At 38.9% G+C, this 17,478-nt stretch overlaps 1 protein-coding gene across 8 annotated transcripts in view; it reads right to left on the bottom strand.

Annotated features, from left to right (window-relative positions):
* NTF3 (neurotrophin 3) overlaps window positions 1-6,780 on the bottom strand; it is a 119,113-nt gene extending 112,333 nt beyond the window's left edge. For 2 of the 8 annotated variants that reach the window (XM_040345147.1, XM_040345149.1), the window contains exon 1: window positions 5,965-6,780. Coding sequence is in view for 1 of the 8 variants with exons in the window: in XM_040345141.1 (XP_040201075.1) it covers window positions 4,710-4,730 (21 nt within the window). In the remaining 7 variants the exon portion in view is untranslated. Of the gene's footprint in view, window positions 1-4,709; window positions 5,091-5,807 lie in introns of those variants that run through there. The other 6 variants (XM_040345142.1, XM_040345146.1, XM_040345143.1 and 3 more) reach the window with 4 other exon arrangements.
* Window positions 6,781-17,478: the final 10,698 nt, after the last annotated feature.

Genomic DNA, 17,478 nt, shown 5'->3' with positions numbered 1-17,478 from the left:
AAAGGGAACAAGGTATTTATAATGTATTTTTATATCTATACACAACTGTTTTTCCGTTCATTCCTATTTTAAACTAAATAGGTTGTTTTACAAGGTGGTCGTTTACAACCACTTTAAGGAGTGCTACGTTTTGGTCAAAAAGGAGATGTGTTCTTACTACAAACAAATAAAAGAAGCCTAAATACTGACTTTACACCAGGGTTTTAACGAAGGCCATTCTGTATTACAACAGAGTTTGCCTTTTACTTTCTGACAGTTCAAAAATGAAGCCTGAACACTGATCATGGATATCAAAGGCCAAATTCAAACCTTTGTGTGTGTATTTTCACATACATGAATAGGCCCCATGATGTATGCAGATGCATAAAAAAAAAACATATGTCCACGCTTTAAACATATGGGAATTAGCACCATTTAAAACAATGGCTTCCTGTGTTTATTATTATTGTTATTATTATAAATGATTTATATATTGCCAGTTTGCACAGCTACAGTATGCATTGATATGTGCTAGGTGTGCATACATAGGTGTGAATGGGTTCAAAATTGAGACTTTTGCTCAGAAGTCCCTGTTTTAAGATTTGTGACAGTTACCCTGCATATGCAAACTGTTAAAAAGCAAAACAAAAATTTACCGCTGCTTGTAGATTGCTGCTGTATTTATTAAAAAATTCACAAACAATATATAAACTAAATGGAGCATCAACAGGGCAAATCAAAGACATCTTTATGGTTGCACTGGAGGTGTATGAGCCATCATGGAAAGTCACACGATTGTCTATACTCTACTCTATAGTGTATCCTTGTTGCATGGATAAACCCTCAATAAAGAGGAAATGCACCAAGCAGTTTCCTACAGCTGAGGTGTACAACCAATGGGGAACCAGCATAAGTTTTTTGACCCTCTGGTTTTCAGAACTGCAATATACTGTATGTTTTTTTGACAAGTAGCAAACCAAAACTGGGGTCCAAACAAAATACTGATGCCGCGTACACACGACCGTTTTTCGGGTTCTAAAAAACAATGGGGCAGATTCACATACATTTAGACAGGCGCAGCGTATCAGAGATACACTACGCCGCCGTATCTTACCTGGCTTTAAGTCGAATCCAGGAATATTTCGCGCCGTAAGTTACGGCGGTGTAGTGTATCTCTCGGCGCGTAATTCAAATCGGCGGGTAGGGGGCGTGATTCATTTAAATGAAGCGCGTCCCCGTGCCGATTGAACTGCGCATGTTCCGTTTCGAAATTTCCCGCCGTGCTTTGCGCGAAATGACGTCACAACAACGTCATTTTTTTAACTTAGACGTGACTTACGTCCATCCCTATTCACAGACGACTTACGCAAAAAAAAATATTCAAATTTCGACACGGGAACGACAGCCATACTTAACATGGCAAGTCTATCTATACGCCGCAAAATAGCAGCTTTAACTATATGCCAGAAAAAGCCGACTAGAGACGACGTAAGAGAATGCGACGGCCGCGCGTACGTTCGTGGATCGTCGGGAAAAAGCTAATTTGCATACCCAACGCGGAAAACGGCACAAACTCCACCCAGCGGACGCCGAAGATTTGCATCTACGATCCGAAGGTGTACGAAGCCGTACGCCTGTCGGATCAAACCCAGATGCCGTTGTATCTTGGTTTGAGGATTCAAACTAAAGATACGACGCGGGTAATTTGAAAGTACGCTGGCGTATCAGTAGATACGCCGGCGTTTTTGCTATGAGGATCTGGCCCAATGTTTTTAAGGGTCTAGAAAAAAAAAGTTTTTTTCAACCCCATCATTAAAACGGCCTTGCCTACACACGATCGTGAAAAAAAATGCTCTAGCAAAGCGCGGTGACGAACAACACATACGATGGCACTATAAAGGGGAAGTTCCATTTGGATGGCACCACCCTTGGGGCTGCTTTTGCTGATTTCGTGTTAGTAAAAGACGATTCACGCTTTTCAGTCTGTTACAGCGTGATGAATGTGCTTACTCCATTACGAACGGTAGTTTTACCAGAACGAGCGCTCCCATCTCATAACTTGCTTCTGAGCATGCATGTTTTTTTCAAGTCGTTAAAGCCCACACAAGACCATTTTTTACAACCTTAAAAACGTTGTAAAAAAATAGAGCATGTTCGAAATTTTTAACGCCCATTTTTTAGATCGTGAAAAATGCTCTGGAGCCCACACACGGTCGTTTTTAAGACATTAAAAAAAATGTCATTTTTTTAGAACCCGAAAAACGGTCGTGTGTACACGGCATAAGAATTGGGTCTCAACAAACATGATGTTTGACCACAAATTTAAGCGGTGTAGATTTTCTGTACTCATTTCCAAATTATCCTGATCTTAGAACTTTTTTTAGTTAGAGTTTATCACTTAACAGTGATTGTCTAATAAATATTACAGGGGCTAGTCATTAAATTAAAGGTGTTGTAAAAAAAAACAAAAGTATACATCAAAATTCGTTTATATCTTGAAATAGAGAAGGGAGATTTGAACACCTGTTGGGTTTTTTCTGATATCTAAAGGTTTGTTAGGAAGATCTTCCTCATCCTGTTGACAGAGCTTTTACCAGACAGGAAGTGAAAGAAAATCTAAAACAACAATCGACAGAAATAAAAGTACTATTTTTAGTAGAGTAGGTAAAGGTAGAACTGCGTCAGAATTGTATTGCTTTTTTTGCCCCTTTTGCAGATTTTCTCTCACTTCTAGTCTGGTAAAACCATGGTCACTGGGACAATGTTAAGTAAAAATAACTTTAACAAGTCCCCGGATAGCAGTAAAAAATAAAAGGTACTAAACTTTCCCTTCTCTATCAAAAAACATTTAGACTGAAAAAACACTCTAATAATCATTCCATTGCTTCATACAACTCTATATGGCAGCACAACACCTGTTCACAAACCTGCCAGTATTAACATTTACCAGTAGTTAATGTACTGTAAAGGGGTCTGATTGCATTTTAAAGGGGCACCCAATAAAGTTAACTCTGAAAAGACTTCCCCTGCCAAACACATGGCCACTCCCCTGTTACGCCCATCCTCTGCCACCAGACATAAATGTTGCCAATTTTTTTGCAAATTACAACTCAAGTTGTAAAGCGATTAAAGTCTAATCCAAAAAAGTGAGAAAACACAATTCATTTTAATATTTTGATTTAAATAGTTGAGCAAAGGGTTTCAGTATGAATAAAAGGAAAGTTTCATTCTTACAACCTGTCAGCCAGAAAATTAGGTAACATCCAAATTCCATATCACTAGTCTAAGAATAAATAAACACATGACACAATTTCCACACACTGCAGAATGCTAGTGACTACATCGCACTATCCAGTACAATCCTATTAGTGGAGAATTACTAAAGGAGATTCCAGCACAGTGTATGCCCACAGCTTTAAATTATATCATTGAGAAAAAAAAAAAAAAAGTTGCAAGCCAAGTCAACGTATGGAATCCTCACGTTCGAGTTAATGATTGCAAAAACACTTACACTTCATTTAATGGTTTTCCAAGCCAGCAAGGTAATTAGTTGAAATCATTCATCGTTTTTACACTCCTAGCTTCCCTTTAGCACTTAGTCATAATAACCATCTATTATGCCCATGCATGTAGCAACAACTGTACCATCACTCACATTTATGATTGTGCATGCCAAAGATTTCACACTTCCAGTATTTTTTTTTTATAAACTTACCATGCTACCTTGCAATCAAATGTGTTACATTGATTGCTAAACACTGGTGACATTGGTTACACAACCATTCTGCATAAACTCATTCTAAACAGGCATGGAGCATCTAACAGTAATCTGGCCCTTGAGCAACCATGCTATAATGCACTATATCTGTGTAAAATCTTAGCTGCTGCCCAGATGGCAAACCTTACATACCAGTTTACAATGTCCTGTAAAGCTGTGAATTATTCTTGAAAATTTACTTTGCCATTAAACATAAAAAAAAAAAAAAAAAAGCACACACATTTCAGAGTATTTTCTCTGTAATAATATTTAGGTAAAAAGCTTTTTTTAACTAAAATCCTGCAATAAAACAGTTTGACATGTCCCCAAGAAACAGGACGTTATTTTTGGATACCAGACTCTATTAAGTAACAGTTTATGCCTGTGGAAATGGTATGTTCAGAATTAGTATACCCTAGAGATTACTGCAATAGTAAATAACTTTATCACGGCACTCCACAGAAACACTTACAGTATCCAGCACATGTGGAACTGCGTGTTATTACAAAAAAAAACAATGGTGGCAAATGTGTAGCTAAGCTGGAAGCTTAAGTGCATTACCTGAGCAGGAAAACAGAGAAAGAAAAAACATTTTGACTGCTTTGTCAAGAGTTAAAATTTGCCTCTGGGGTGTAAAAGGTCTGTTAGAGCTAGTTCTAGATTCCTTTGAACTTAAAAAAAAAAATGTTTTTTCATGTCTTTAAATATTTATAATTTTTCTCACCAACAACTTCTCCTTAACCCAAGAATATGTCCTCTTAGTCTCAGCAGTGACATCCATTGCAAGAAAAACATAATTTTGTTTTTTAATCTAGGCAATCTACATTTTATATTATTGATTTATATTTCAACCCTTTTAAAAATCTAATTTAAAGTATACATACAATAGATGCATTGAAGTTTAATGCCCCCTACTTCATGCCTGTTCCCTGGTCTGCACATTGCCATCCAGATCATAGGTATTTTGTCTTACCGTGGCGGTTGGATTAACCATGGCATCCGCATCAGTCTGTGAAGAAACATGAAGTTGTACTTTTCTGGAAGTCTATTCATTCAGAGTTGAGAAAAAAAGAAGTTGACTTTTGCTAGCTTTGTACGAAGATTTCTGAGTTGCTCTATGGGTGAGGAGTCTTAAAACTCTGAGTCTTGTGAACATAATCTGCTCGATTATACCAAACCAGCCCAGCCAGATGGCTTGGTGCTCTGCAAAGTAACCCTTTCCCTTCTGACTGCTTGTGTGATACTGTATCACAGCGTCACATGATTTTACATAAAAAAAGAGGTAAAATTTGAAATTGATAATAATTAATTTAAAAATATGTACTTTGCCTTAGGGGCTAATAAAATAAATTGTAAAAAATAAAATTTTCACATTTTACAATTTTATTTTTTTTCTGAATGATGTAAGGAGATTATTAATGTGATATTGTACAAACAGATGTATTTTTTTTTTAACTATTGCATAATATGTTTACGATAAACCAATATTAGGATTGCAGACACAGAAAATCAGTTACACACCTGTTTTGAGAAAATAGGAACTTAGGTAGCCAAGGTATTACTTGACTTTTTCATTTTTAATTCCTATAGGAGAAAGTTGGAATAAGTAAAGATGAGCCCTGCAACCCTGCTCCAATCTGAATTGTTAATTATGTTTTTAATAAGATATTTGATATTTAAAATATATTAGAAAAAGATTTGACTGCGTTTTACCTGAAAACCTGTAATGTTTCTAAATCATAAAGAAACACACATTTTAAATAGTAAACGATGACTTCATACGGGCAATCTACTTTTGGATGTGGGGCAAAAAATGCCAGCTAATGCAGTATATCAGAAAATTATGACAAAACTGCAACCTCTATTTTATGCCACCTTTTCATTGATGAGGCTTGCACAAAATTATACTCAAGTTACCTAGATTCTACAAACACAAAAGCCCTTATCTCTAAAAGCATCAGAGTACTCTAAAGAAACTTCTGTGCGTGTCAAAATATACATGTGTTAGTATCAGTTGAATAGCATTGATGACATGTATATTCTTGCATTGGTTAAGTGGACCTTCAAATACCTTTTAGAGACTGAAAGCATTAGGTTACAATGAAATTAGGAGCAGTTCCTTCTATTCCACTTTCCCCAAACTCCTTTTGTTCCTCTGTATTTCCATCTCCAGTTTCCCCCTTTTTTTTTTTTGCATCTTCAAATATCTTTTGCCATTTTGACCCTACCTGTTTCCTCTTTTCAGGAAATCCTAAACCCCCTTCTGGGTCTAGGTTTCGTAGTAGGGTAAATTTCACTTTGAATCCGAACAGCTCTCCCAATCAGATGAAGCAGACAAAAAAGCTTGAAAAAAATCTTCTCTATACAAATTGCCCTTGTCTGATCATCCCTCGCTGGTAGACCTGTTGTCACGACTGGAGGCTCGCAGTCAGATGGAGAAGAGGTATCAAACACAAGCTCCTCGGCGTGAATTCGTTCAGAAAACGGCTTCTCAGTAGCTTGCAAAGTCAATGGTCTGAGCATTTTTCTGAGTCCTCAAAAGTTGAAAGAACAAATCGCGAATAGGGCAAAGATTTTCCAGCGTAGCGAGATTGACTCCTCAACATGAGTCCTAACAACCGATCAGGGAGTTTAGACAAGCCAAGTCAAACTTGCTGCTGTGAAAGAGGTGCCTGGCAAGTCTCAGATAATGTTATCCCCCTGGAATACACCACTCCCTGGGTTCTGAGTGACAGATAAGGCCATCCAATGCAGAGTTTGTAGTGAGAGAGGACTGCAGCCCAGCAAAAAAGAGCAAAAGTCACCATGCGTTGGTGGCAACCAGAAGAGTTAAATCAGGCAGAGATAAGACACAGCTATGAACCTCTTTCATATCACCAAGCATTACGAAAATCTGGCTAAGCAAAGCAGTGTACACAGCTCATAGCTATTACAGCTTCCTCCAGAGAGAAACAGGGACCAGAGGAGGCATGCTATTGCATTAGGATCGTTTGGAGGTGGAGGGTGGGGGGGATCATTCATGAGCATAAGTGTGTCCGTGTGCCTGAGCAAGGGGAACAAGTACGTGTGTACTGTACACATTTGCATGCAAACAACACGCCTTGTAATTTGAGATCTGACAGCTTTTTCGTGCCAAATATGCACAGAGAACAAAAAAAAGTCAAGAAAAATGTCTCTAAAACAGAACAGTCTTTAGAACAGCGGACCCATTTCAACACGGAGGGTGTATTGCGTTCTTTTAACATTATTTATCTTTGATCATACAAGAAGCATATGTTATCTCTTTTGAATCGATTCTGGATTTTATTATTTGGTTTGAAAGGATGCAGATTTTAATTTACAATCTCTTTCAGTAGGAATAGTAATCAGAAGAGTAAAAAATAAATAATAAAAATATATATTTTTTTGCAGATAAACTAGAATGTAACTGCATTGTGATTAACTACAAGACTGATAGGCTGTGGAGAGACAGCTAAGACGTGTTATAATCCAGATCCGATTGAGCTTGGCCCTTCCTCGGGAATTAACTTTGTTATATTTTTAGGCACCCAGAGCTAACAGTGTCAACAAACACAGAACACAGTGCGCATGGACAAAAATAAATCAAATATTACTACATATTTCACTGCCTTTCTTGGAAGGAAGGTGTTGTAAAAACTGGGTGTCTAAATGTGTCTATTTGCAAAAAAATAAAAAATAACAAAGGATGGTTGTATGATTTGTGTTCTAGTTTACACAATTTATATTACATACATTGAAAGAAAAATTGCCAGTATTAAATATAGTAATGTAAAATTCAGCCTTTGGCTTTTGCAACAGCACCACTCTGTGGCTGGAAATAATAAAGTGATGAAGGAAAGACTATATATGAAGGGTCATGCAGAGAGAGAGAAAACAGTGTTGAAGGAAGGAAGGAAAGAAGGAAGAAGAAAAAGAGAGAGAGAGAAATAAAGAGAAAGAAAGAAAGGAAGAGAGAAAAGGAGAGAAAGAAAGAGAGAGAGAAAGAAAGAAAGAAAGAAAGAGAGAAAGAAAGTAAGAAAGAAAGAAAGAAAGAAAGAAAGAGAGAAAATGAGAGAAAGAAAGAAAGAAAGAAAGAAAGAGAAAGAAAGAGAGAAAAGAAAGAAAGAAAGAAAGAAAGAAAGAAAGAAAGAAGGAAGAGAAAGAGAAAGAGAAAGAGAAAGAAAGAAATAAAGAAAGAGAGAGAGAGAGAGAAAGAGAAATAAAGAAAGAAAGAAAGAAAGAAAGAAAGAAAGAAAGAAAAAAAGTGTTTTTAAATTAATTTGAAGAGACCCCGTCACTACTTTGAAATCCCAAGCCAAACTCATGCCTTTAAACAAAAGGAAACCACAGAGCCAGGGACAGACTGACCATTTGGGCAATCAGGCACTGCCCGAGGGCCCCATGCCACTAGGGGGCCCCATCAGGGTTGCCAGTCTTAGTAAAACCAGGGACAGAATGTAAAAATCGGTGTTTTAAAAAAAAAATCCCAAGATTATAGCTGCCCCGCCTCTCCAGTACCTTTTCAGTGTGTGTATGTGTATTCTGTGTGTGTGTGTATACTGTATATGTGTACTGTATGTATGTGTGTGTGTGTATACTTGGGGGCCCCATAATCTCCTATTGACCGGGGGCCCCATGAGTTGTCAGTCCGCCCCTGCACAGAGCGCAGATGGGGACCAATTAACCGACTGAAAGTGTTGGGTGCAGAACTTTATTTTAGCTAATTTAGCTTCTGAAGATGGCAGATATCAGCAGTGCATGCCATGTGAGGGGCAAGTAATAATCCTTTTCTTTTCAGCTATGCATTTAGTCTGAAATTAGAAATAGTGACAATGCCCCTTTAAAGAACATAGGTACAACAGTATTGTATATATATATATATATATATATATATATATATATATATATATATATATATATATATATATATATATATATTCATACAGTTTTATCTGACTCTTGGAGATTTTGAGCATTTTTTTCCATATCATTTATTTTTAGCAATTTACTATGGGCCAGATCCAGAAAGAAATACAGATCCAGAGATACACTACGCCACCGTACCTTACCTGGCGCATTTTCGAATCCTCAGCGAGTTCGCGCCGTAAGTTACAGCGGCGTAGTGTATTTCTGGTGGTGTATTTCAAATTAGGCGGGTTGGGGGCGGGTTTCATTTAAATGAAGCGCGTCCCCGCGCCGAATGAAATGCGCATGCGTCGTTCCTAAATTTCCCGCTGTGCATTGCGCTAAATGATTTTTTGAACTTAGACATGAGTTACGTCCATCCCTATTCACGGACGACTTACGCAAAAAATATTTTTTTTCAAATTTCGACGCGGGAACGACGGCCATACTTAACATGGCAATTCTATCTATACGCCGCAAAATACCAGCTTTAACTATACGCCGGAAAAAGCCGACTACAGACGACGTTAGAAAATGCGACGGCCGTGCGTACGTTTGTGGATCATCGTAAATCGCTAATTTGCATACCCGAAGCGGAAAACGCCACCCAGCGGATGCCGAAGTATTGCATCTTAGATCCGAAGGTGTACGAAGACGTACACCTGTCGGATCTAACCCAGAAGCCGTCGTATCTTGTTTTGAGGATTCAAAACAACGATACGACGCGGAAAATTTGAAAGTACGCCGGCATATCAGTAGATACGCCGGCGTACTTCGTCTGTGGATCTGGCCCTATATCTTTAGGAATGGAATGCAGAATGTGCATAGCCAATTTGAAAACTCATACTAGAGCCATTTTAGACAAAAGTCAATCAGCCTACCAACATGTCTTTGGAATGTGGAAGATAACCCATGCAATCACAGGGAGAACATGCAAACTCCATGTAGACCAAGTCATTGAGAATATTTGAACCAAGAATTGTTGCTGCTGACAAGAAGAATTGCTAAGCCACTATGCTGATATATACAGGAAGCACATTGCCTAAGTGGTTAGCACTTTTGCCTAGCTGCACTAGGGTTTTCAATTCAAATCCCAACCATGGCAACACCTGCCTGGAGTATACATGTTCTCCCTCTGCCTGCGTGGGTTTCCTCTGGGTGACCCAGTTTCCTCCCACACTCCAAAGATATGCTGGTAGGTTAATCGCCTGACTGTTAGCTCCTTGAGAGCAGGGACTGATGTGAGTGTACAATAAAGTGCCTTGAAAAAGTAACCTTACCCCTTGAAATGTTCCACAATTTGTCATGTTACAATCAAAAATGTAAATGTATTATATTGGGATTTTATGTGATAGACCAAAGTGGCACATACTTGTGAAGTGGAAGTGGAATGATTAATAGTTCTTAAAATATTTTACAGATAAATATCTGAAAAGTGTGGCGTGCATTTGTATTTAGCCCCCTTTACTCTGATACCCATAACTAAAATCTAGTGGAACCAGTTGCCTTCAGAAGTCACCCAAATAGTAAATAGAGTCCACCTGTGTGTAATTTAATCTCAGTATAAATACAGCTGTTCTGTGAAGCCCTCGGAGGTTTGTTCGAGAACCTTGATGAATAAACAGCATCATGAAGGCCAAGGAACACACCAGACAGGTCAGGGATAAAGTTGTGGAGACATTTAAAACATTTCCTAGGCTGAGATCATGTCATCAGACTGCGGGTTGGGTTATAAAAAAATATCCCAAGCTTTGAACATCTCATGGAGCACTTTTTAATTCATAATCTGAAATGGAAAGAGTGTGGCACAACTGCAAACCTACCAAAACATGACACATCCACCTAAACTAACAGGCTGGGCAAGGAAAGCATTAATCAGAGAAGCAGCCAAGAGGCCCATGGTAACTCTGGAGGAGCTGCAGAGATCCACAGTTCAGATAGGAGAATCTGTCCACAAGACAACTATTAGTTGTGCACTCCACAAATCTGGCTTTTATGGAAGAGTGGCGAGAAGAAAGCCATTGTTGAAAAAACCCATAAGATGTCTCTGTTTGCGCGAAGCCATGTGGCAGACACAGCAAACATGTGGAAGAAGATGCTCTGGTCAGACAATACCAATGTAACTTATTGGCCTAAAAGCAAAACGCTATGTGTGGCAGAAAACTAACGCTGCACATCACCCTGAACACACCGTCCCCGCCGTGAAACATGGTGGTGGCAGCAACATGTTGTGGTGATGCTTTACATCAACAGGGAAGCTGGTCAGAGTTGATTGGAAAATGGATGGAGCTAAATACAGGGAAATCTTAGAAGAAAACCTCTTATGCCACGTACACACGATCTGTTCATACGATTAAAATGGACCGATAGATTTTTACATCAGATATCCGATGAAGCTGACTTTCATCAGTCTTGCCTACACACCATCAGTTAAAAATCCGATCGTGTCCAACGCGGTGACGTAAAACACAACTACGTGCAGAGAAAAATGAAGTTCAATGCTTCCGAGCATGCGTCGACTTGATTCTAAGCATGCGTGGATTTTTGACCGATGGATTTCCCCACAGACGATCGTTTTTTTCTATCGTTTTTTTAACCACCGGAAAATGTTAAAACAGGTTTTATTTTTTTTCACAGAGGGAAAAAAAAACGATGGGGCCCACACACGATCGGCCCATCGAGCCTTTTTCATCAGACGAACCGATCGTGTGTACAGGACATTAGAGTCTGCAAAAGACTTGAGACTGGGGCAGAGGTTGATCTTCCAACAGGAAAATTATCCTAAACATACAGCCAGAGCTACAATGGAATGGAATGGTTTAGTTTAAAGCATATTCATGTGTTAGAATGGCCCAGTCAAAGTCCAGACCTAAATCCAATTGAGAATCTGTGGCAAAGTGTGGTTCACAGATATTCTCTATCCAATCTGACAGAGCTTGAGCTATTTTGCAAAGAAGAATTGAAAAAATGTCACTCTCTAGATGTGCAAAGCTGGTAGAGACATCCCCAAAAAGACTTATGCCGCGTACATGCGATCATTTTTCGTCATGAAAAAAAACGGCGTTTTTCAGCATGTAGAAAAACCGTTGTTTTTCCAACTTCATCATCAAAACGACGTTGCCCACACACCATCGGTTTTAAAAAATGCTCTAGCAAAGCGCAGTGACGTACAACACGTACGACGGCGCTATAAATGGGAAGTTCCATTCGCCTTTGGGCTGCTTTAGCTGATTCCGTGTTAGTAAAAGACGATTTGCGCCTTTCTGTCTGTTACAGCGTGATGAATGTGCTTACTCCATTATGAATGGTAGTTTTACCAAAACGAGCGCTCTCGCCTCATAACTTGCTTCTGAGCATGCGTGGGTTTTTAGCGTTGTTTTAGCCCACACACGATCATTTTATACAACCTGAAAAACGACATTGTTAAAAACAATGTTAAAAAATGCAGCATGTTCGAAAAACATTTTTGTCGTTTTTTAGAACCTCAAAAATGATGTGAAGCCCACACACGATCATTTTAAATGACATTTTTTAAAAACTACATTTTTTTCATGCTGAAAAATGCTTGTGTGTACGCGGCATTACAGCTGTAATTGCAGTGAAAGGTGGTTCTACAAAGTATTGACTCAGGGGCACTGAATACAAATGTACGCCACACTTTTCAGATATTTATTTGTAAAAAAAAAATTGAAAACCATTTATCATTTTCCTTCTACGTCACAATTATGTGCCACTTTGTGTTGATCTATCACATAAAATCTCAATAAAATACACATACGTTTTTGGTTGAAACATGACAAAATGTGGAAAACTTCAAGGTGTGTATACTTTTTCAAGGCAATGTATAGGGCATTGACTTCTATCTATACATTCACTTTATCGTGGGTGTAGGACAGGGATATGCAATTAGCAGACCTCCTGCTGTTGCAGAACTACAAGTCCCATGAGGCATAGCAAGACTCTGACAGGAACAAGCATGATAGCCAGAGGCAACGGCATGATGGGACTTGTGGTTTTGCAACAGCTGTAGGTCCCCTAATTGCATATCCCTGGTGTAGGATATATACTGCATAGACATACAGTAATATACCACTGATGTCTAGGCCATTGTCTGTTTTACTGCAGGTGTCTCTATGTGCTTAGTCCAACGCTCTACTTGTCTTTTAAGCATTTACAGTCATCTCATTGGTGTAATTGCTTTATTATGCTGAATGTATGGCTCTCTTCTCTGCCCCCTGGCTGTCTGGATTCCTGATCCACGAATGGAAGAGGAAGCTTAATACACTACAATTCCAACACTTAACTTCAAAAAATAAACATTAGGGTCTGCAAAAGTTAATAATTACTTGGAATGGTTAAAACTCTCCCAAAAGAGGCAGCAATGTTCTATTTGTTTGGAAATATTCTGCCCCAAAGGCTTTAAAAAGAGGATTCTTCACTTAAGTGTTTTCTATAATTTTGTTTTACAGATTGGGATGATGATTGCAGCCTGTTAATGTGTTTTGAATTCCTCAAAACCATCCAGGATGAAATGTGGTCCAAAGCTAAAGTCCAGGGAAGATTTTCTACATCTGAAAGGGTTTATCACTGGGTTATTTAAAGTTAATTTAATGCCACATTGCTCTCAATTGGCTGTATATACTAAATAAATCAAGCATTAAATTAGATATAATTATCTTAAAGGTCTTAAGTCAACTTTTTGATCAAAGTAAATGTTGTCCTATATTTTACATAGGGTCCCTGTTCTTACTGGTTGTTTAATGTCATATGCTGTAAGTAAAAGCCAAATCATTTAAAAAAAAATACTAATTATATATTGTAACGGAATGAACCGTGACACCCAAAGACTTTGTGAGGATGGAGGATACTCCTGTGTCAGCGTCACTGATAACTCTTGGGTCTGAGTCCACTCTGTGCCCTTTGGGCATGGAGTGGCAAGGGAATCATAATTCATGTATTACATGAGATAGGACCTCAATAATAGTTCATATTGCAGGATCTTGAGAAATTGCAAGATGTTGGCCCAACCAGTCAATAGTGACTCATTTCTAGTGACATGCTAATTGCATCAGGGCCTGGAAGACAGTCCATTGTTCGTGTCTCGTCTTGATTCTGGGAAATTGATATGGATCGGGTCCTGTGGGTTGGAGTGTCGATAAGCTGTCGTGACTGGGATGGAAGGTCGTAAACGGTGGTGACCGTAACATATATATACTGTATTTAAAATGAAAATATAACATATATAAAATAAAGTAAAAAAACTGCCACACTGTTTAATGACTTGTAATCCAACCACAATTTGACACCATGGGGTTGCTCTTCTTAACCACTTAAGACCCGGACCAAAATGCAGCTAAAGGACCTTGCCCCTTTTTGCGATTCGGCACTGCGTCGCTTTAACTGACAATTGCGCGGTCGTGCGACGTGGCTCCCAAACAAAATTGGCGTCCTTTTTTCCCCACAAATAGAGCTTTATTTTAGTGGTATTTGATCACCTCTGCGGTTTTTATTTTTTGCACTATAAACAAAAATAGAGCAACAATTTTTTTTAAAAATGCAATATTTTTTACCTTTTGCTATAATAAATATCCCCCAAAAATATATAAAAAAAAATGTTTTCCTCAGTTTAGGCCGATACGTATTCTTCTACCTATTTTTGGTAAAATAAAACGCGGCCGCCGCAGTGAGGAACGGGGAAGCCGTGTTTACACACCGCTCTCCCCGTTCTTCAGCTCCGGGGACCGATCGCGGGACTCCAGCGGCAATCGGGTCCCGGTCACGGAGCTTCGGACCGGGCCTCTTCGGACCGGACCTCTTTCCCACCGCGCTATAGACAAAACACGTCTACAGCACTGTCGAGTTGTTCTGGGAGGACGCTCCCGGAAGCATCACGGATCGCTGTAAATTGCCGCTGATAGTGGCCGTTTACCACGTGATCGCTCTGTCAAATGACGGAGCGATCACTTGTAAACAAACCGGCGTCATGTGATGACGCCGGTTCCTCCCTCCCCTCTCTATACCGATCAGTACAGTGTGAGAGGAGAGGGGGGAGAGCGAAGCAGCGGCAGCACTGTGGGCTGGATCTGTGACAATTGCAGTCACAGATCCAGCCATCCATCCCTGCGCAATACTCTGCAATACCATCAATACTCTGCAATACCACCAATACTCTGCAATACCACCAATAGTCTGCAATTCCCCCAATACGCTGCAATTCCCCCAATACGCTGCAATACCCCCAATACTCTGCAATACCCCCAATACTCTGCAATACCCCCAATACTCTGCAATACCCCCAATACTCCGCAATACCCCAATATTCCGCAATACCCTGCAATACTCCAATACCTTGCAATACGACGCCTATGGGGATTTTTAAGTAGCGAAGTTTGGCGCCATTCCACAAGCGTGTGCAATTTTGAAGAGTGACAGAGTTAGGTATCTATTTACTCGGCGTAACTTCATCTTTCATATTATGCAAAAACATTGGGCTAACTTTACTGGGTTTTTTTTGGTATATATTTGGAGGCAGGGCCGCCATCAGAAATTTTGGGGCCCCTTACACAGCTTCAGGCATTGGTCCCCTGGAGCAGAGAACCGTCGGGGGGGGGGGGGGGGTGCTGCCGCCTGAAATTGAGAAGCGGGGGGGGGGGGGGCTGCCGAAAATTGAGAAGCGCAGGGGGGGACTTTACAAAACAACGAAGAAATATAGAAAAAATATATATATATATAAAAAAGGGGGGTAGCCATCTCTGGGCCCTTTAATAAAAATAAAAAATAAACCTCTGGGCCCTTTAATGAAAAAATAATTAAAACAAATATATATAAAAAATAAACATTAAACCGATAAACCCTTATTGCGATTTTTTTTACCAAAAATAGGTAGAAGAATACGTATCGGCCTAAACTGAGGAAAAAAAATGTTTTAATATATATTTTTGGGGGATATTTATTATAGCAAAAAGTAAAAAATATTGATTTTTTTTCAAAATTGTCGCTCTATTTTTGTTTATAGCGCAAAAAATAAAAACCGCAGAGGTGATCAAATACCACCAAAAGAAAGCTCTATTTGTGGGAAAAAAAGGACGCCAATTTTGTTTGGGAGCCACGTCGCACGACCGTGCAGTTGTCAGTTAAAGCGACGCAGTGCCGAATCGCAAAAACTGGCCGGGTCCTTTAGCTGCCTAAAGGTTCAGGTCTTAAGTGGTTAATAATAATAATAATAAAAAAATATATATATGTATAAAATAAATATATGTATAAAATAAATATATAAAATGTATATATTTTTTCATTTTTATATATATATATAATATATATATATATATATATATATATATATAATATATATATATATATTATATATACACACACATATATATATATATATATATATATATATATATATATATATATATATATATAAAATAAAACAATATATTCCTTTTTTTTGTATATAAAAATAAATAAAAAAAGGGGGGGTTGCCATCCGGGGTCCTGGGGGCCTCCGGACCCCTTACAGGTGTACTGCCTGTACCCCCCTGATGGCGGCCCTGTTGGGGGGCCCACGTCATTTAAAAAAAAATGTGTGGTTCCCCTTAAAATCCATATCAGACTTTTTTTATTGCCAGCAATGTTTTTTTTTTTACATTCAGCTGTCAGTGGAGAACCCCGCTGAAGGCTGATGAGTCATCCGTTGTTAAGGACACGGCAGATGGCTTCCTGACCGCCTCCTTAACCATCAGCTAATGTTAAAGATGCCGCTGCCCACCGGCGCCAGAAATTTGCATCTAAACTGCATCTAATTTGCAGCTGAACAGCTGCTTAGGAAATTCACAGTGAATACAGGGGGGAAATTTTCAAGGGACATGTGTGAACAATACTTATAAGATCATAGACATCAAGCTAATCTTTTTTTTATGGATATATAAAAAATCAATAAGATTATACATTCCCTTTAAAACAGACTGCTGTCTTGTAAGGACAATTATAGTTATACATTTTCCCTGTGCGTTAAAAACAAAGGGACCCCAGGAACAAAGTGTGACACGTGAGAGGAAAATTATTCTTGCATTCCCAGACGTCTGCTTGAAGCATTTGGCCTCTAAAACAATGTATTCATCATGATAATTTTTATTGCATTAAAAAGCCAAAAATAAATATATCTATAGAGCTTGCCAGCTGCTCATGACCTTTAACAGAAATGTAATCAGGTTGGAGGTTGTAGATCCATGAGGTCAGAGGAACCAATCGTAATCCCCCTTTACCCCCTAATTATCAGCTGTTTGCATTTTAATATGTGCAAAACAAATAGTTTTTTTTTGATTGCATTACATTTTCTTCCCCTCTGTTTTGTGCTGTTTCAGCATTAATGGGATTGTCAGGACTAAAAATACAGGTTTATTTTAACCCAGAGATTAAACAGGACAATTAGATGTTTGTGTATGAGATATGCTATGACCACAGTTTGGCCCCCAGCCTTGCTGCTACACGTTGCTTTTCGTTAAATAAAACCAGTCACGGGCTATTGAAAACATTTGACTATTCATTCTTAAATTATTATAGCTGTTCAGGTTACTTGGAAAAGGTATATTTGCCCCTATATACAGCCTTAATTCATTTACATTATGATGACTCTGGAGCACAATTGAAGGACCTTCTGAGGTCTGAGGCCCCGTACACACGTCCGAGAAACTCGACGAGCAAAACACATCGTTTGCTCGTCGCGTTCCTTGTGAAGCCGCCGAGGATCTCGGCGAGCCAAGTTTCCCCATTGACTAACGAGGAAATAGAGAACATGTTCTCTATTTGGCCGACGAAATCCTCGTCGGTTTCCT

This window comes from Rana temporaria, chromosome 3 (assembly GCF_905171775.1).
Source record: "Rana temporaria chromosome 3, aRanTem1.1, whole genome shotgun sequence".
Classification (NCBI taxonomy): domain Eukaryota; kingdom Metazoa; phylum Chordata; class Amphibia; order Anura; family Ranidae; genus Rana; species Rana temporaria.
Note: the sequence above shows the minus strand (reverse complement) of the source record. Positions and strands in the feature narration are given on the sequence as shown.